The sequence below is a fragment of the Haliotis cracherodii genome, unplaced genomic scaffold (assembly GCF_022045235.1).
Source record: "Haliotis cracherodii isolate W230 unplaced genomic scaffold, xgHalCrac1.p SCAF_7, whole genome shotgun sequence".
NCBI lineage: Eukaryota > Metazoa > Mollusca > Gastropoda > Lepetellida > Haliotidae > Haliotis > Haliotis cracherodii.
Window position 1 is genome coordinate 22649893 of NW_027266330.1, and position 21461 is coordinate 22671353.

Below are 21461 nucleotides of genomic sequence, written 5' to 3' on the forward strand. Positions count from 1 at the left end.
TGCAATAGATACCAGATCTTACACTATTTGTAGTGTTTATTTAGCATCTATTGTTCTGAAGATATATTTACTTCAGTGTGATAAATGTTAAATTTGTTATTAAGGAAGAAGGCTGATCTATTGGGTGTTGGAAATCCAAGCAGTTGATGTGCACTACGGGTAGAAAACTTCATTGAATTGAATCACGTTTAAGAGACATCAACTACGCATAGCATGTGACCTTGTAATTTCAATTCCGTATCTCCAAATGAGTCTGACACGCCATGATGTGACTGAAATGCCAAGCAGTGTTAAACCTAACTCTAATTGCGATGGTGCACAGCTTGTAGCAGGGGGAACGGGTGGCTCAGTTGTCTTAGGTGCTGCAATATGCTGTGCAGAGTGGCATCCCTTGGGCACGCAAAGTTATGCTTCTGGGTTCGAATCCCAGTTCGCTCCGATTATGTTTGTAGATTTGTCTGCAACATACCCGTGCTCATGGGTTTCACCAAGGTGGTAAACGTGTGAGACATGCATCACTTTGGGCTTTCCTCACACATTAAGCAGACACGCCGTGATATGACTGGTATACTTTCAAAGCGGAGTTAAATCATACTCTCTCACTCACAGCTTGTAACATGTACCTGTTACAGCATTGCACAATAGCTTGTAACATGTTCATTGTTTCCCTGTTACAGGTGTACCCATTCAGTCTGTACCTCTGACAGGTGTGACCATTCAGTGTGTACCTGTGACAGGTGTACCAATTCAGTGTGTACCCATTCAGTGTGTACCTGTGACAGGTGTACCAATTCAGTGTGTACCTGTTACAGGTGTACTCATTCACTGTGTACCTGTCACAGGTGTACCCATTCAGGCTGTACCTGTTACAGGTGTACCCATTCAGTCTGTACCTGTTATAGGTGTACTCATTCACTGTTACAGGTGTACCCATTCAGTGTGTACCTGTTACAGATGTAACCATTCAGTGTGTACCTGTTACAGATGTACCCATTCAGTGTGTACCTGTTACAGATGTACTCATTCACTATGTACCTGTTACAGGTGTACTCATTCAGTGTGTACCTGTTACAGGTGTACCCATTCAGTGTGTACCTGTTACAGATGTACTCATTCAGTGTGTACCTGTTACAGATGTACCCATTCAGTGTGTACCTGTTACAGATGTACCCATTCAGTGTGTACCTGTTACAGATGTAACCATTCAGTGTGTACCTGTTACAGGTGTACTCATTCAGTGTGTACCTGTTACAGATGTACCCATTCAGTGTGTACCTGTTACAGGTGTACTCATTCAGTGTGTACCTGTTACAGGTGTACTCATTCACTGTTACAGGTGTACCCATTCAGTGTGTACCTGTTACAGGTGTACCCATTCACTGTGTACCTGTTACAGGTGTACCCATTCACTGTTACAGGTGTACCCATTCACTGTGTACCTGTTACAGGTGTACCCATTCACTGTTACAGGTGTACTCATTCACTGTGTACCTGTTACAGGTGTACCCATTCACTGTGTACCTGTTACAGGTGTACCCATTCACTGTTACAGGTGTACCCATTCAGTGTGTACCTGTTACAGGTGTACCCATTCACTGTTACAGGTGTACTCATTCACTGTGTACCTGTTACAGGTGTACCCATTCAGTGTGTACCTGTTACAGGTGTACCCATTCACTGTTACAGGTGTACCCATTCACTGTGTACCTGTTACAGGTGTACCCATTCACTGTTACAGGTGTACTCATTCACTGTGTACCTGTTACAGGTGTACCCATTCAGTGTGTACCTGTTACAGGTGTACCCATTCACTGTTACAGGTGTACCCATTCAGTGTGTACCTGTTACAGGTGTACCCATTCACTGTGTACCTGTTACAGGTGTACCCATTCACTGTTACAGGTGTACCCATTCACTGTGTACCTGTTACAGGTGTACCCATTCACTGTTACAGGTGTACTCATTCACTGTGTACCTGTTACAGGTGTACCCATTCACTGTGTACCTGTTACAGGTGTACCCATTCACTGTTACAGGTGTACCCATTCACTGTTACAGGTGTACTCATTCACTGTGTACCTGTTACAGGTGTACCCATTCACTGTGTACCTGTTACAGGTGTACTCATTCACTGTGTACCTGTTACAGGTGTAGTCATCCACTGTGTTCATCTCCTCATATTAGAGGTTACATTTCAACACAATGATGCAGTTCAGACATATTTCTGTACATAAAATAAATTACACAGAGCTTTCATGTCAATAATCATTGGCATACTAAAATCTAAAGGCTTAAGATATTAAATTTTGAAATATATTTGTATTGTTTCAAATGTGTTGTTTATTACATATATGAATTGCTTGAAATTTGGAAATTTCACAGATTATTTAAAACTTGTGTGCATTTTCCTCTTATGTCAGCGGGAATTTGTACAATTCATATGCACTGTTAGTTATGTCAACAGTATCAGCTACATAGTTTCTATGTTCTGGGGTTGGTTATTTAGGAACATAATTATTTTCCACAATACAGTATTTAGGGGACCTGTGAAGATGAGGGGTAGAATTGGTCTTCAGCACCCCACGCTTGCTGTAAAAGTCAACTGTGGTTGTCATAAGAGGTGACTAATGGGATTGGTTGGTCAGGCTTGCTGACTTGGTTGATACATGTCATCAATCCAAATTGTGTGGACCGATGCTCATGATGGCAATCACTGGATTGTCTGGTCCAGACTCGATTATTTACAGACCGCCACTATATAGCTGGAATATTGCTGAGTGCGGCGTTTCACACAGACTCATGTCATTAGCTGATGTGTGTCACAGATTTGGAGTACATAGGGTATACCAACCTGTGCAGATTTTACAATGACTTTGCGCCAGATCTTATTTTCTTGTTCATCAGACAATACTGTCTCACCATAATGACATTTTCCGAAGGCAGGGGAGTTAAGTTACTGTAAAAGTCCAGTTTCCATCCTTGCTGGACTAGGCTGCAATTATGTAGTTATATTTTGGCTGGACTAATGAGTCTATGCTTAGTACAATAAAAATTGGTTGACTGCATGATTTGCAATGGCTGTGTATCGTAAACTGGGCAAGGACACATTTTTTCCAAATCTTTTCATGATTTTAATCAAGGTATGCATGTGATTTGATGCACTTAGCAAGATAAGATTTGTTTTATTACAATATATATCTTGATCATCGATCAAATCGTCATGACTGGGCGCCGACATTTTGTTTGAAGCAAATACAAGTAATATGAGAGGTGGAATCTGATTGGTCAAGAAGGGGGAGCATAGAAGGGACGTAACTCGTAATAGCCACTGGTGGCGCTACAATCGAGCACAGAAATTCCAGCCTAGTTCGGCAAGGGTGGAAACTGGACTTTTAGAGTCAGTTAACTCCCTTGCCTTGGGAAGATGCTATAATGCCTCTAACACATCAACAGTAATACTTGTTGATTTGTTCATTCACATAGCCCGTGTATGGTGCTCACATGTAATGTATATATAACATTTTAATATTCTTCATTATTTCTGTATACAAAGATGTTTGTACAAATGACATATAAATAGTTTACATATGTAGTTATGATAGCTTATAATTGTTATTGGTTTAAGTAATTTTTTTCTATGATTAATGAAATTAGTAGATTTGTTCATTATTTTTCTCTTAAAGAAATCCAGAGATGAGATGTATTGTTTCTGAATGAGACCTTGGTACTATACTATACAGCAGCTGTCTGTATGGTACTTATGTAGGGTATACATGTTACGGGACATCTGGATACAAACTCCAGTAAACCTGTCAATAAACACAGCGTGTGTGGTAGTTGGAGTTTCGAAGTTAGAAGTGTTTGCATGGTTGAAATAAGTACCCTGCAAGCAGACCATTGGTCAAATCTTGTACATTCTTTCAAGGATTCGAGTGAGTGAGTGTAGTTTTACGCCGCTTTTAGCAATATTCCAGCAATATCATGGCAGGGGATACCAGAAGTTGGCTTCACACATTGTGCCCATGTGGGGAATCGAACCCTGGTCTTCAGTGTGACGAGTGAACGCTTCAACCACTAGGCTATCCCACCACCCTCAAGGATCTCCCCCAAAAGTTTTGGGAGATGTGAGTTAAGTCGATTGGTTTTGGCTGAAGTTCAGTAATTTAAAAAACTCACTCACTCACTCACTCACTCACTCCATTAAGCAAAAAGCCAGATCGATATGATCTTATTTTGAATGTTTGTCTACCTCACGTGATTGTAAACATTCCTCGTTATCTGAGAACAATGTTAGGTATCACATATTCAGTGTTAAACGAATGCTGTACTTGGTTTGAAAACGTTATGAATTGTCACTGCATATCAATACATTTCTTAATAGGTATCTTTTCTTCTCAATGACAAATTTGAAAAAAAACATGCCAACAGCTTGGCAAATGGATACTACAGTTTGATATATTTAGTTGCACAACTTTGATTTAGTTGGATTTTTTTCACATGTACCGTTCCTGGGTGACATAATAACATTGTAGAGTGATGTCATGTCTGTGAGAGTTCGCTAAGAGAGTCTTTCAGAAAATGAAATATTTTTTCAAAGTTGATAAATTTTATCTGAGTTTTCAGATTTGCGGGTATTATTGAGTATTCAATGCCGGAAAATTTTAACTTTTGAAACATCAGCCAATGGCTGCAGTTCCAAATCAAATAATAAGGTAGTATTGTGTTACAATTAGATACTTATCAGACTTCATTTATACTTCAGACACAAAAGTGATGACCTACATTATACTGGGACCAGAAGGTAACGCCTTCTGAGGTTTCGCAGTATACATGTATAAACCAGCATTGAGGGTCTAGCCTGATTTGTAGGGAATGTTTGGAAACTGCTGTGATTGTGCTTTCTAGAAGTTCTTTGTTTTCTGGGGCATTAAGGAGCTGCAATTCACAAGGCAGAGTTGGTTAATTGGTTCATTCAAAATCACTGTTGATTGAATCTGATTCTTCAGCTTAGGTGGAAATTTTATGTTACTTTTGCCATCTTTTTCGCTTGGATTTTTTATTGCTTGTATTTGCTAGTATGTTTTTAGCACTTTTCTTGCTTGTATCTTTGAAAGTAATATCTGAACCTAGGAATTGGTGCTGGTGCTGGTGCTGCTACACCAGGGGCATGCTATGAGGGTAGTGTCAGGGTCGATCCGTACCACCTTGGTCTAGTACCCATGAAGATTCGGGGTAGAATAGGTCTTCAGCAACCCGTGCTTGCTGTAAAGGGCGACTATGCTTGTCGTAAAAGGCCACTTACGGGATCGGGTGGTCAGGCTCACTGACTTGTTTGATGCATGTCATCGTATCCCGATTGTGTGGATCTATGCTCATGATATCAATCACTGGATCATCAGGTCCAGACGTGATTATTTACAGACTGCTGTCATATAGCTGGAATAATGCTGAGTGCAGCAATAAACAACAAACAAACCTTGGTCTAGTGGTAGCCCTATGGTTACAGTGTTCCCTTGTCCTACTAACACCTGTGTTTGATTCCTCACATGGTTACAGGGTGTGAAGCCTATTTTTAGTGCTCCTTGTGTTGCTATAGCTTGACCATTGCTAAAATCCTCTGAAACCCCATTCAGTCCAGAGGCAAACCCAAACTTGGGGCAAAGAGAATACCTGGGATAATTAAGGTCTTAGATTAGTAATTAGTAACAGAATTATTTTGTATTGCATTCAATCATACAAACCACTAGCAAAAACTGAATTCTAGTTCTGGAATCCCTAGATTCAATTTCTGGTGATTTTTCTGATTTAAACCATTTAAACCTCTATAATTTTGCATAATGACTTATGTTGCTTCAGTTTTGCTTGTTAAATTGCATGTTCAGAATCGACAGTGATTTCCTGGCTCAGAATAAACTGCAACAATTAAGTGATGACATCATGCTGGTTTTATAATTGGTTGTCTTCATATTACTTGTTTTGCAAGGTCAATAAGTAGTCTCAATTACCAGCAATGAATTTTGACAACATTTGTGATATATTTCACAAACATCAAAACATGTTCAGATGTGTGACGTTTGGGTGTCGAAGTACATAATGTGTGGGTATGTAGTTAAAGATGTGTGAGTACATATGAAATGTTCCAAGCATTTTAATAGTTTGCAATTTGTTTTATCACCTTTAGATATTGATGTCATGATCAGTGATTTGTTATAGCTAAAGTGGTTGTGCAATAGTGTCACTTGTATCAGATACATGTTTAAATGGGGTTACTCTGCAACCAAGAAACACAGGTCTTCCAAATTTTATCAAATTATCACTTTATTATCCACAGTTCATTCAATTAATTGAAAGTTAATGATGTTTGGCAAATAATTGAAGAATATGTAAATTGTGTTTCTGTTTAGGCTAACTAGAATAATAGTCTTGGTTCTCAGGCACTGCCCACATCATCATAAAGTTCATTGCATGTTTTGTTTTTGTTTCCATTTTCATTTTTTTTGTGCATTGTGTTTAAGTCTTAGGATTTTTTTTTTTTTTTTTAAGTGGAAATAAAAACAAAAGGTGCGACAGACTTTAAGATGATGCGGCTGGTGCCTGAGAACCAAGACTTATTTTTTTAGCCTTACAAATGTTAACTGTTGACATGAGGTACAAGAAATTTCTACTTCAAGTCGAGATTACTTTGCTTCCGATGTTGACCTACCTTAACTGTTTCATTGTCATTCGTAGGGGTTGATAAGTTACAGTAAAGACATTATGTTTTATGGATGACAACTTGTTTATTCTATAATGATGCTTCTTTTTGTTCTTACAATATCGGTCAATCCTTTGTTGTTATCCCTTTCCAGCATAACCTCATGTTGTCTTTGTTAATCCTTATCAGATGTATATAAGTCTGCACTGTGCTGTCTTACTTCGCTCTTGCCTAGGGGCGGTCGGGTAGCCATGTGGTTAAAGCGTTTGCTCGTCACGCTGAAGACCTGGGTTCGAATCCCGACATGGGTACAATGTGTGAAGCCCATTTCTGGTGTTCCCCGCCGTGATATTGCTGGAATATTGCTAAAAGCAGCGTAAAACCAAACTCACTCACTCTCTCAGTTATCATCCATAAAATCTCTCGTCTTTACTGGTACTTTCAACAAGTGAAGCTAAAATAACTGCTGTCCAAATTACAATAGTTTCACATTTGAGAAAATTTGGGCTGGCAGATCCTTAAGCCAATTAATACTAAACAACCTGTGAAACTTGACTGATTTACTGCTAGCATCTCTTTTGTGTGGCAAGCATGAAACATATTCACCATCTTTATATTCAGTTGGGTTTTTTTTAACTCTGAGATCTGCTGACCCGAAAAATCAGGAATGTGGAAAGCAATGTTCTGGTTTGAATTTTTTTGTATTACTGCTGAGTCTGATAATTACACTTATGAGAGTGAGTGAGTATTGTTTTATACCGCTTTTAGCAATATCACGGCGGTGGACACTGGACATGGTCTTCACACATTGTGCCCATGTAGGGAAACAAACCCGGGTTTTCGGCATGAGAGCGAACGCTTTAACTACTTGGCTACCTGACCGCCCCTCACTCTTATGAAGAAGGAAATGAGAATTTTTTTCTCTATCCCACCCAAGTGATATTATTTGTACAAGGTGAAGAGTATATCATCGCGTCATCGGAGCTCCGGCGGTGTGTGGCAATCTTACCATGTAAATGTTCTTTAATTTAAAACATTCCTGTCACATTTCACAAAAGTAGTAGATGAAAAGGAAAGAATTTGAAATTTTATCTTCTGTCACATCCTTTTGACCTGATTGATATTTTGACTACAAAATATGGGTTTTAAGAAATAAGCTAACTATATAACATGTATAAAATAAGAAAAGACAACCATGAAAATTATTTCCAAAAAGCCAACTAAATACTTATGAATAACAATTCCTCTTCAGTCACAACTCCACTGCAAGCACCTGAGCTTGCTGACAACTTACCCTCTGTTTTCTAGGTTAAATATTGTCCTCCTGATTTATGGAATGGCATACTTACATGTTATCTCTTTTGAATACGTCCCTTCAGATTTGAAGATTGTCAAATTTGCATGTTATCAGGCACAATGTAGCGAGGATACAGGGTTTATATCAATGTCAGAAGTAAGATTTTATGGTCCCAATCATGTATTTCATGCATCAGTGTACAAAGCACAAAGCAAAAATATGTATTTACTTTACATTTTAGCCATATGTTATTCTGTTATGTGTTCTGCAAGAATAAAATGCTCTTAAAGTAATTGTTGTCTCTACTTTATCATGTGAACATTAGGCGATCTTAAAGGGATCGTGTCGGGAGTAAAAGTAAGGGTATGTAGTGGTGATCTTGTCCGGGATCAGGTGATAAAAGTAAGGGTATGTTGTGGTGTTCTTGTCCGGGATCAGGTGGTATAAGTAAAGGTATGTAGTGGTGATCTTGTTTGGGATCAGGTGATATAAGTAAAGGTATGTAGTGGTGATCTTGTTCTGGATCAGGTGGTATAAGTAAGGGTAGGTAGAGGTGATCTTGTTCGGGATCAGGTGATATAAGTAAGGGTAGGTAGTGGTGATCTTGTCCGGGATCAGGTGATATAAGTAAGGGTAGGTAGTAGTGATCTTGTCCGGGATCAGGTGATATAAGTAAGGGTAGGTAGTGGTGATCTTGTCCGGGATCAGGTGATATAAGTAAGGGTAGGTAGTTGTGATCTTGTCCGGGATCAGGTGATATAAGTAAGGGTAGGTAGTGGTGATCTTGTCCGGGATCAGGTGATATAAGTAAGGGTATGTAGAGGTGATATAAGTAAGGTTAGGTAGAGGTGATCTTGTCCGGGATCAGGTGGTTTAAGTAAGGGTATGTAGTGGTGTTCTTGTTTTGGATCAGGTGGTATAAGTAAGGGTATGTAGTGGTGATCTTGTCCGAGATCAGGTGGTAAAAGTAAGGGTATGTTGTGGTGTTCTTGTTCGGGATCAGGTGATATAAGTAAGGGTAGGTAGTGGTGATCTTGTCCAGGATCAGGTGGTTTAAGTAAGGGTATGTAGTGGTGTTCTTGTCCGGGATCAGGTGGTATAAGTAAGGGTATGTAGTGGTGTTCTTGTCCGGGATCAGGTGGTAAAAGTAAGGGTATGTTGTGGTGATCTTGTCCGGGATCAGGTGGTAAAAGTAAGGGTATGTTGTGGTGTTCTTGTTCGGGATCAGGTGGTATAAGTAAGGGTATGTAGTAGTGATCTTGTTCGGGATCAGGTGGTATAAGTAAAGGTATGTTGTGGTGATCTTGTCCGGGATCAGGTGATATAAGTAAAGGTATGTAGTGGGTGATCTTGTTCTGGATCAGGTGGTATAAGTAAGGGTAGGTAGTGGTGATCTTGTCCGGGATCAGGTGGTATAAGTAAGGGTAGGTAGTGGTGTTCTTGTCCGGGATCAGGTGGTATAAGTAAGGGTATGTAGTGGTGTTCTTGTCCGGGATCAGGTGGTATAAGTAAGGGTATGTAGTGGTGTTCTTGTCCGGGATCAGGTGATATAAGTAAGGGTATGTAGTGGTGTTCTTGTCCGGGATCAGGTGGTATAAGTAAGGGTATGTAGTGGTGTTCTTGTCCGGGATCAGGTGGTATAAGTAAGGGTAGGTAGTGGTGTTCTTGTCCGGGATCAGGTGATATAAGTAAGGGTAGGTAGTGGTGTTCTTGTCCGCGATCAGGTGATATAAGTAAGGGTAGGTAGTGGTGTTCTTGTCCGGGATCAGGTGATATAAGTAAGGGTAGGTAGTGGTGATCTTGTCCGGGATCAGGTGATATAAGTAAGGGTAGGTAATTGTGATCTTGTCCGGGATCTGGTGATATAAGTATGGGTAGGTAGTGGTGATCTTGTCCGGGATCTGGTGATATAAGTAAGGGTATGTAGAGGTGATCTTGTTCGGGATCAGGTGATATAAGTAAGGGTAGGTAGAGGTGATCTTGTCCGGGATCAGGTGATATAAGTAAAGGTATGTAGTGGGTGATCTTGTTCTGGATCAGGTGGTATAAGTAAGGGTATGTAGTGGTGATCTTGTTCTGGATCAGGTGGTATAAGTAAGGGTATGTAGTGGTGTTCTTGTCCGGGATCAGGTGGTATACGTAAGGGTATGTAGTGGTGTTTTTGTCCGGGATCAGGTGGTATAAGTAAGGGTATGTAGTGGTGATGTTGTCCGGGATCAGGTGGTTTAAGTAAGGGTATGTAGTGGTGTTCTTGTTCTGGATCAGGTGGTATAAGTAAGGGTATGTAGAGGTGATCTTGTTCTGGATCAGGTGGTAAAAGTAAGGGTAGGTAGTAGTGATCTTGTCCGAGATCAGGTGGTATAAGTAAGGGTAGATAGTGGCGATCTTGTCCAGGATCAGGTGGTGTAAGTAAAGGTATGTAGTGGGTGATCTTGTTCTGGATCAGGTGGTATAAGTAAGGGTATGTAGTGAATGATCTTGTTCGGGATCAGGTGGTATAAGTAAGGGTATGTAGTGGTGATGTTGTCGGGGGAGGGGGTGTCAGGAAGAGTATGCAGTGGGTGATCGTGCGTGTGGTCAGTAGTCGGGTGGTATGAAGGCATGTTGTGGGTGATCTTGCGTTTGTTGGTAGATACATTAACATACCACATTGAAAACAACTCCCCCCACAACGGCGCGAGCGCGAGTGACTGATTTCATGAGCATCGATCCACGCAATTGGGACCGATGACATGCATCAACCAAGTCAGCGAGCCTGACCACCCGATCCTGTTAGTCATCTCTTACGACAAGCATAGCCGCATTTTTACGGCAAGCATGGATTGCTGTTGAGATTGTACTAGACATCATTCAAAGTTGACAAATTTCGTATTGTATTGTGTATTTTTGCCATCAGCGTAGAAAACAATGCGGACACTTCATATTCGTAAAACTTGAATATTCAAATGTTGATTATCAGTTTGAAACCTCTAGATTACATGTTTGTAATAACAAACAATGTTGAAGTTCAGTACGCACACCTGTTACATGGAATTGTTGGTTATCATATAACATGATGCAGATACCATTAGATTGGAAGGTCACTGTTTAGTAATCACAAGAACAAGTAAAGCTCTTGGTTTATGTGCATTTATATCGCAGGCCTATTGTTGCTATTTGACAATGTACTGCTAATAATTGAGTCAGAGAAACCAGTGAGTGAGTGAATGAGTGAGGTTGGTTTAAAGCCCCTTTTAACATTATTCCATTTATATCACGGCGTGTCAGCTTAATGTGGGAGGAAAGCCCCAAGTGATGCAGGTCTCAGACGTATACAACTTCGGTGAAACCCACGAGCACGGGTATGGTGCTGACAAACCTAGAAACATAATCGGGGCGAACCGGGATTCGAACACACATAAGTTTCTGGCGTGCCCAAGGGATGCAACTCTGAACAGCGAATCGCGGCGCCTTAGACGACTGTGCCACCCGTGCCCCCGAGAAGCCAATGATTGGTATTACAGTAGACTCTGTCTAATACGACAAACATTTTTTTTCTGCCCGGCGCTGGCTCCTGTAGTATCATACAAAAACAAATCGTTAAAACACCCTCTGTGTAATCCGATATCTGTCTATTCTGAATTCCGACATTGTTTTGTGGTCCCATGAGCAAATCCCCTCTCTGTAATCCGACATCAGCACAAGACCAATCTTCCATAATGTTTTAATGTGAACTTAACACGATATACCGCTTTTCAATTGGATAAGAGACAGGTCACAAAGGTATTACTTTTCTATATACAGATGACTTATACAAATGACTTTCTGCAAATGAAGTACATTTAATTATACAGATGGCTAAAACAAGTGCCTTTGACCAAAGGTATTACTTTTCTATATACCATTGGCTTATACAAGTGATTTTCTTTGAAGGAAGTACATTTAATTATGCAGATGGCTAAAACAAGTGCCTATGACCAAAGGTATTACTTTTCTATATACAGATAGCTGAAACAAGCCACACTGACCAAAGGTATTACTTTTCTATATACAGATGACTTATACAAGTGACTTTCTGCAAATGAAGTACATTTAATTATACAGATGGCTAAAACAAGTGCCTATGACCAAAGGTATTACTTTTCTATATACAGATGACTTATACAAGTGACTTTCTCTGAAGGAAGTACATTTAATTGTACAGATGGCTAAAACAAGTGCCTATGACCAAAGGTATTACTTTACTATATACAGATGGCTAAAACAAGCGACATTGACCAAAGGTATTACTTTTCTATATACAGATAGCTTATACAAGTCACTTTCTCCAAAGGAAGTACATTTAATTATACAGATGGCTAAAACAAGTGCATTTGACCAAAGGTATTACTTTTCTTTGTACAGATGGCTTATACAAGGGATTTTCTCTGAAGGAAGTACATTTAATTATGCAGATGGCTAAAACAAGTGCCTTTGACCAAAGGTATTACTTTTCTATATACAGATGACTTATACAAGTGACTTTCTCTGAAGGAAGTACATTTCATTATACAGATGGCTAAAACAAGTGCCTATGACCAAAGATATTACTTTTCTATATACAGACGGCTACAACAAGTGCCTCTGGTCATAGGTATTACTTTTCTATATACAGATGGCTTATACAAGCGACATTGACCATGGGTACCACCTTCAGCATCCAGTTCATAATTGGAGTCACCATATGCTCGACAGGAGTAATAAATATTGCAATAATGGAAGAAGTGGAAGACGATATTACGAAAACATCATGGATTGGTTCAACTCTTGTCGGAACATACACTTCACTAGGTTAGTATGTCCATTGATTCTAACTATGTGCAGCCACAAAGGATGCAAAGTCCTTGGATTTGAACCGATGGCGTCCAACCATTAAATATTGCAATAATGGAAGAAGTTGAAGGCGATATTACGAAAACATCATGGATTGGTTCAACTCTTGTCGGAACATACACTTTACTTGGTCAGTATGTCCATTGATTCTAACTATGTGCAGCCACAAAGGATGCGAATTCCTAAGATTTGAACCGCTGGCGTACAACCATTAAAATCTGTCCGAAATGGCAGACATGACCGCATGCCGAGCAAAGCATAGAAATATGTATTTTGGGTGTGTAAAAGTAAATATGAATGTAATGTATCATTGTAGTGATTTGAATAAACAATATGTTATTATGACCATGATAATGGCAAGACAGTCACCTCTGTTAAGATTGTAGCACGAATTTTTCGAATCATCTACACATTTTATTTTGTTATTCTCACATAACATGTTCTCATTTATGCAGGTCCCATTGCTGGAGTCGTTCAACACATTTCATTTTGTTATTCTCACATAACATGTTCTCATTTATGTAGGTCCCATTGCTGGAGTCGTTCAACAGAAGGTTGGTGCCAGGATCACAGCTATGGCAGGGGGTCTGCTGATGCTTCTGGGAATGTCTGTAGCCTCGTTCTGCCAAACTATCATTGGCCTGTTACTTACATCTGGCCTTCTTGCAGGTGGGAATGGTTTAACATGAATATATATCATAATTACAGTGTGTATATTGTAATTCCTGCAATCTGATTGGTCAAATCAATGTACATAAGTAAACCAGCCTCATAGAGAAGAGGTCTTCAGCACCCCATGCTTGTCGTAAGAGGCGACTAACGGATCGGGTGGTCATGCTCGGTGACTTGGTTGATGCATGTCATCGTATCCCAATTGCGTGGATCGATGCTCATGATATCAATCACTGGATTTTCTGGTCCAGACTCTATTATTTACAGACCGCCGTCATATCGCTGGAGTATTGCTGAGTGAGGCGTTAAACGAGAAACAAACAAACAAACACATTTAATCGTAACAAGCAATTTATTCTCACTAAATGCATTTATGTGAGTGTTAACACATCAGGTGACAGAATGATAAAGAAGCTGTAAAGAATAATATGGTGACTAAAGTTGTAAAACGAAACGGAAACCCTTGAACAGTTAAGTTACAATCATGATACAATAAAATGATAAACTGTCATTCAAGAAGTCCTTTCCACTGTCTTCTTTGTATTGGTATGTCCCTTTGTCTCACTGTCTATCAATTACACATTGTAATGTGTCTCAATGTAATTTCGACCTGTGAGGATTACAGTACGTTTATTGTAATTCCTGCAGTCTGTTTGGTAATCAATGTAAATAAATAAACCACCCTCAAAGAGAATAGGTCTTCAGCAACCCACGCTTGCCGTAAAAGGCGACTATGCTTGTCGTACGAGGCGACTAACGGGTGTGGTCAGGCTCGCTGACTTGTAGATGCATGTCATCGATCCCAATTGCGTGGATCGATGCTCATGATGTCAATCCCTGGATTGTCTTTTCCAGACTCGATTATTTACAGACCGCCGTCATATAGCTGGAATATTGCTGAGTGCGGCGTTAAACAACAAACCAACCGACAACCAACCAATGTAATTTCAGGTGTGGGTTTAGGGCTTGGTGTCAATGTGATCGGAGTTATACCAGGGCAGTACTTCCGGAAACGAAGGCCTGCTGCTTATGGAATATGTATGGCAGGATGTGGAGCTGGCTTGTTCGTGGGATGTCCACTCAGTCAATACCTTCTCCACTACTATAAACTTCACGGAACACTATTGATAATGGGCGGCATTGGTTTCAATATGTGTGTGGCAGGTGCATTATTGAGACCAGCGCACCTGGTTAGACCATGCCCATTAGTAGATGCGAAAGGGTTGCAAACACAAGAATGCGTTGTCTTGAAAACATCGGAAAATGACGACACTACGGTGATGTCCCAAGCCGACGAACGGTCATTTTGTTTGGTAAATATGAAGACGACTGAGTTTTCTCAAGTACGACAATACGTTGCAACACAATTACATGAAATGGATTCCAGAAATGAAGCAGAACAAATTCAGAAACGGTTATGCAGCAATTGGCGTCGCTTGAGGAAAAGATTTGACATTTTCAGACAATATTCGTTTTGGATGTATTGCTTGAGCATTATGCTATGGAGTTTAGGTGAAGCTGCCTGGATATTCCATCTGCCCAACTACGCGGAACACAAAGGACGCTCTCCAGCGGAGGCTGCAAGTCTCCTAACTGCTATGGGAGCAGGGAGCATGTTTTCACGGGTATTTGCAGGAATAGCAGCCTCAGACTCCAACATAGATGCCGTGGTGCTGCAAGTGGGACTATCGGGTTTGGCAGGAATAATATCTTTCTTGTTTACTGTTGGCCCTTTTACATACGGTTCACTACTTGCTCGTAGCTACTTTTATGGGACATACAGTCATGGCATCAATTCTCTCATCGGACCAATCATCATAAATCTGCTTGGTGTGCCCCACGTTGCCGTTGCATATGGAATCGTGTGTTTCTTCTGCGGGCTTGGTAATTTGTTAGGACCTCCTATAGCAAGTAGGTACATGTGTGGGGGACAATATAACATGTGATCATGACAATATTTGGTACAGTTTTCATGTAGCTCTATCTGTCCAGTTATTTCGATTCTTACTGCTGTCTGTCGCCAATTTGTATTAACACTTTTGTTCTAATTAATGTCATTGACAACTAATTAATGTCACTGAAAACTAATTAATGTCATTGACAACAAATTAATGGTATTGACAACAAATTAACGGCATTGACAACTAATTATTGGTACTCTTGAAGTGTGCCAAGTCTCTGATAATACTGGAGATGAGATACACTAATGTAATATCATTTGATACCTGCAAAATGTTCTGCTTAACGTTTAATGCGTTTGTTCCAGGCATCTTGTACAAATGCAGTGGTATATACGAGTACACATATGTGTTTGCAGGTATGGGTTGATGTTTTTAATGTTGTCTGTATTGATTCACGGATTTAAGTGTACACGTAGCTCTATAAACGCCAAAATATATTGAAGTTAATTCTTATAAATAAATATTTAAAACATAATAACTTCACAGACTGCTGATGTATTTATAAAAACACACACACACACACACACACACACACACACACACACACACACACACACACACACACACACACACACACACACACACACACACAATATAAACAACAATACGAAATCAGTGATATCATTCAGCGCAATTACACAAAACAAGCCCCGCCCATTCTATTATTCTATTGTCGTCTCGAGGTTTACTGATAGTGATGGAAAGCATCTGTCAATTCACGTCAAAAGGTAACAGAAAACACACCCAAAATATTTTATATTTTATTCCTGTCAGAGTGAGTTGGATTTAAGGCCGCTTTTAACATTATTCCAGTTATATCACGGCGTGTCAGCTTAATGTGGGAGGAAAGCCCGAAGTGATGCAGGTCTCAGACGTTTACCACTACAGTGAAACCCAAGAGCACGGGTATGGTGCTGACAAACCTAGAAACATAATCGGGGCGAACAGTGATTCGAACCCACAATCATAGGTTTCTGGCGTGCCCAAGGGACGCAACTCTGCAGAGCGAATCGCTGCGCCTTAGACGACTGGGCCACCCGTGCCCCTTATTCCTGTCAGAATGCTAATTGTGTATCTGTTATTTGTGTTAAATAAACGGATGTTTTGTATGACATGCGCTGTATGTACAGAACTTTGTTTGTTCATTTCAGGAGCATGCTTGGTCCTCAGCTCCATATCAACAGCATTAACAAAAATGTGTTGATAGAACAAATCTCAGCATTGCAGTACAGTAGGTAAGAGTAATGGTCGGGGTTGATGAAGAGATGGGAGATAGTTTTGAGACTGGGTGGTGAATCGTGGTGCGAGTGGAGTCAATCAGACAGACATACAATGATAGCGGGGCTCCTGTACTTCTGTTTTTATATTTATTATAAATGTTATAATATTTATGTTCATTTCAATATGGTCCATAAGTGATTATCAAAGTGGTGGTGGGTGTGGCTGTCCTTCCATATTACGTGCGGCATAGTCAGCATGGGTACTGATAGGAATCAGTGACGACACCTGATCAGTATTCAGGTGACCGTGCCTTCCCATGTGTTTGTGACGTGTGCAGGATACGCTCAACTATTTGCGAACACATGGCATCATCACTTTTTCATGGTGATTCATAAACACATGCTTGTGATAAAGTAGGAATCGTAACATGGACCGCTTTCAGCAGATATTTCTTATGATTGTGGAAACGGTTTTGTAGCTTTTATTTATTGAATACTAAAAATTCCATAGGAGTATGGTTTTACGCAACTTTTAGCAATATTCCAGCAATATCACGGTCAGACATTGGCACCACACATTGTACCCATGTCGGGAATCGAACCCGGGTTTTCGGCTTGACGATCGAACGCTTTAACCACTCGGCTACCCGACCGCCCCTGCAGATATAGGGGTAGGTTTTGTATCACAACTGCACAGTAAATACCGGTATATTAATTTCATTCAAGACAATAAGTTTCCCATGTTATAGATATCAGAATGAAAAGAAAACACAATCCAAGTAAACATTATATATATATATGATTTATGGGACACGGAAGCATACACGACAAACAATCTTCCATTTTCCAGTTTCATTACTCACGCAATTGTATTTTCTCAACTGTTATTGTTTTATGTATTTACGTGGAAGGAAGTCATTTTAAACAATGCCATGTTTTCAGTTTGAATTTTGTTCTCAACTATTAATTGTGTTTTATGTATTTACGCCTGCTTTGCTTACACTACGTGAAAGGAAGTCATTAAAACAATGCCATGCTTTTATTCTGAATTTTGGTCTCAACTGTTACTTTTTTTAATGTACTTACGCTTGCCTTGCTTACACTACGTGAAAGGAAGTCATTAAAAAACAATGCCATGTTTTTAGTCTGAATTTTGGTCTCAACTGTTATTGTCTTATGTACTTACGCTTACCTTGCTTACACTACGTGAAAGGAAGTCATTAAAAAACAATGCCATGTTTTTATTCTGAATTTTGTTCTCAACTGTTAATTTTTTTAATGTACTTACGCTTACCTTGCTTACCCTACGTGAAAGGAAGTCATCAAAAACAATGCCATGTTTTTAGTCTGAATTTTATTCTCAACTGTCGTCTTTTTAATGTACCAAACAAGCTGATCGTAACAATGTGATGCCCATATCGGCGATTAGATTAATCTTTTCTGGTGTTGTTGACGTGAGGTCGTCTTAAAGGCTTTCCCTGCGTGTTTTAACTCTGAGGTTCACCTCTTTACGCTAGTATAGGAAGGGACATCGTTTCCTGCTGTTGTTCTCACATCTTCATAGCTTACGATTGGTGTTAAGCCCCTTTTCTTCAAGAACCTGATCACTGCACTTCCTCAAGTTTGTCCACTTTCCAAAGGTCACAGACACCTGTTAATTTTACTGACCTGTCACAGCAACAGCAACACATCATGTCCACAACAATAGAGTTTACTACTGCGCAATTCCTGTTATGTAAGGTGAGGTGAGGTGAAATGGGGTTTCGCGTCCAAGATTGTTGCACTTATATAGCGACGTGCATGTACGTGTGTGTGTGTGTGTTTCTGTGGCTGCTTGTACTAGTCCGGACTGATGCCGATTTATAGTGCTAGCTCACTGAGACACCATGCCGCAGTTTAACATGAATACCCCACTCAGACACAGTATACTGACCCCGAGCCGACCAGTCCTTGTTTTAGCCCGTTAATGCCGAGCGCCAGACAGGGTAACAACAAGTACCATCTTTTAACGTATTTTGGTATTATGCGGTCGGGGATCGAACCCCGAACCTTCCGCTCTCCGGGCGGACGCTCTACCTCTAGACCACGGAGGTGGTCCTGTTATGTAAGGCTGAGAACTTATCGATCAACCCTCGTACGGCATGAACACATTGGCCCTGCCAGTTGCATTGTGTCACTTCGACGAGTTAAATCATATTTCATACAGATGGATCCATTTGCCCTTTGTAAGAAATCTAACTGACTTCCTATCAACCGCCGCCGTGATCTACTGGGTAGAGCGTCTGACTGGAGAGTGGCCGCGTCACACTAAAACACACTTAAACGATGGTACTGATTGTTACTCTGCCTGGTGCTCGGCTTCGTTCGTTCGTTTCGTCCTTTGTTGTTCAGCGCCGCACTCAGCAGTATTTCAGCTATATGACGGCGGTCTGTAAATAATTGAGTCTGGACCATACAATCCAGTTATTGACATCTTGAGCATCGATCCACGCAATTGGAATACAATTGGTTTCGATGTAGGTTTTAACACCCTTATCAAGCCAGTCACTTGATATGTAATATAGAAGTTGTTAATCCTTATATCTTATCCTTACTTTACACATTTGATATTAAAAACCAGTTTCTGCTGAACATTTGACTTGCCTGTGCATGTGTTTGTGATGGGTGTCACCGGTGGGGCAGGATACGCTCACCTTTTCGTGAACAGTGATGCATAAACACATGATCATGATGCAGTCGGAATTGCACAATCAACTTCGTTTTTAGCAGCTATTTCTCGTGGCTATGGATAGGTGTTTGTCGTTTTGATTGATACAGACACGGATACCCAAGCTGTTCTTTTTAAAGGCGCCACTTTTTATTGCGCAGAGTTGTTTCTCAGAAACGTATGACTGTGGGTCGATTTCCAGATTCGACCAGATTGCCATGTGTGGTGCACAATATTCAGCTCATGGGTTTCACCCATCCACTCACTTAACCCAAGATGTCGTGAAATACTGGAATACTTATTATCAAAAGACGCTACAATTCGCTGTGCCGAGTCGCGTCCCTCAGGCACACCAGAAACGTATGATTGTGGGTTCGAATCCCGGTTTGCCACGAATATGTTTGTGCTCGTGGGTTTCACAGAAATGGTAAACGTCTAAGACCTGCATCACTTCAGGCTTTCCTCCCACATTAAGTTGACACGCCGTGAAAGAACTGTTAAACTGTTCTATGTAGCGTTAAACTCACTCACTCAAAGCGAAGACCGTCACTTACTCGAGTGCGGCGTTGAAAACCTATTTGTTTAGCCTGACATTATACACATTGACGTCAGTCGGTGTCATTCACAATACAACCCCCTCGAATGACTATCGTGACGGGATCGGGTGGTCAGGCTCGCTGACTTGGTTGATGGCGTGATACGACATTTAGCCACTTGGGGCAGCACACGAACACATGCTTATTAGAAGTCACCTGAAACAGCATAGATGTAGATCTGAATTAATATTCAAAAGGTCCTCTCGTCGGTTTTCAAAATCATACAGACTCTACCTAAGATAGTAAACATATATTGAAGAACTATTCATACCCAATATAAATGACAAAATGTAAATAAGTGATGCTCAAACATTATCTGGAGACCTGGGCCCCGTTCCACAAAGCGATCGTAGCGCTAAGATGATCGGAACTCCCATTCTTTATCATACGCTTATGACAGTCGTAGCTCAACCATCGCTTTGTTGAACGCGGCCCTGGTCTCTCTTCATAAAGACGCATAGCAATCTCCATATCTGTTCACAGTAATGATGTTCATCGATCGAATGCTGCTAACACCTGTTATTGAAATACTTTATCACTGTCTTAGTTAGTCCCAACACAGAGGGTCTTCTGTTATTAAGACAGCAAATCAGAACTGATTTCTGAAACGTCTCCATGCAGGGGTGATGCGTGAAACCAGATCTGATGCAGCCAGCAAAGGTCGCACGGAAGGACGCCTGGTGGGGCGCGTAAGTGGCTATCACCTAGTGCGAAGAGACGTGCTTATGTTTGTTTTTTACAAACTTTTTATTCTCATTTCTATTGACGAATTACATTTCCATTTATTTTAATGATGATCAATAGAATGAAACAGCAGGGTTTTGCAATTAAACAAAATATAAATATATAATTTTTTTTAATTACATCATTACAGATAAATAAATAAATGAATAAATACATACATTAATACATACATTAATTTATTAATACGAATTACATGTCCATTTATGTTAATGATGATCAATAGAATGAAACAGCAGGGTTTTGCAATTAAACAAAATATAAATATATAATTTTTTTTAATTACATAATTACAGATAAATAAATAAATGAATAAATACATACATTAATTTATTAATACATTAAGATGCATAAAGTCCATGGTGAATCAGCATCCGCTTCACTAGAACTTGTGAAAGAAGGTCGAGAATCCTTGCAAGAAGTGCTGCGTGAATACCATCCGTGTGATATTTTTAACTGTGACGAAACAGGATTGTTCTACAAAATCGAACCAAATTCAACACTCAGTACTGTCCCCGTTTCTGGCAAAAAGCAGGCCTAAGATCGCTTGACAGTTATGTTGGCATGTAATGCGACAGGAACATAACATAACAATATAAATGTTTCGTCATCATGTGCAACCAATGATGTCGGATTAAAATGACTTGACTGTACTCACTTGTGTCGAGATTTTTGTCACCCTTCATCTGTATTCACGCACTGTAGATCTAGATATGAAAAAG

General features: G+C 40.1%; 1 protein-coding gene across 1 annotated transcript; it reads left to right on the forward strand.

Annotated features, from left to right (window-relative positions):
• The first annotated feature begins 12649 nt into the window (after positions 1 to 12649).
• LOC139448743 (monocarboxylate transporter 2-like) lies at positions 12650 to 16679 on the forward strand. The gene is made up of 5 exons (XM_071230282.1): positions 12650 to 12800; positions 13368 to 13511; positions 14466 to 15425; positions 15781 to 15831; positions 16627 to 16679. The coding sequence occupies exons 1-5, from the start codon at positions 12650 to 12652 to the stop codon at positions 16677 to 16679; spliced, it is 1359 nt and encodes a 452-aa protein (XP_071086383.1).
• Positions 16680 to 21461: the final 4782 nt, after the last annotated feature.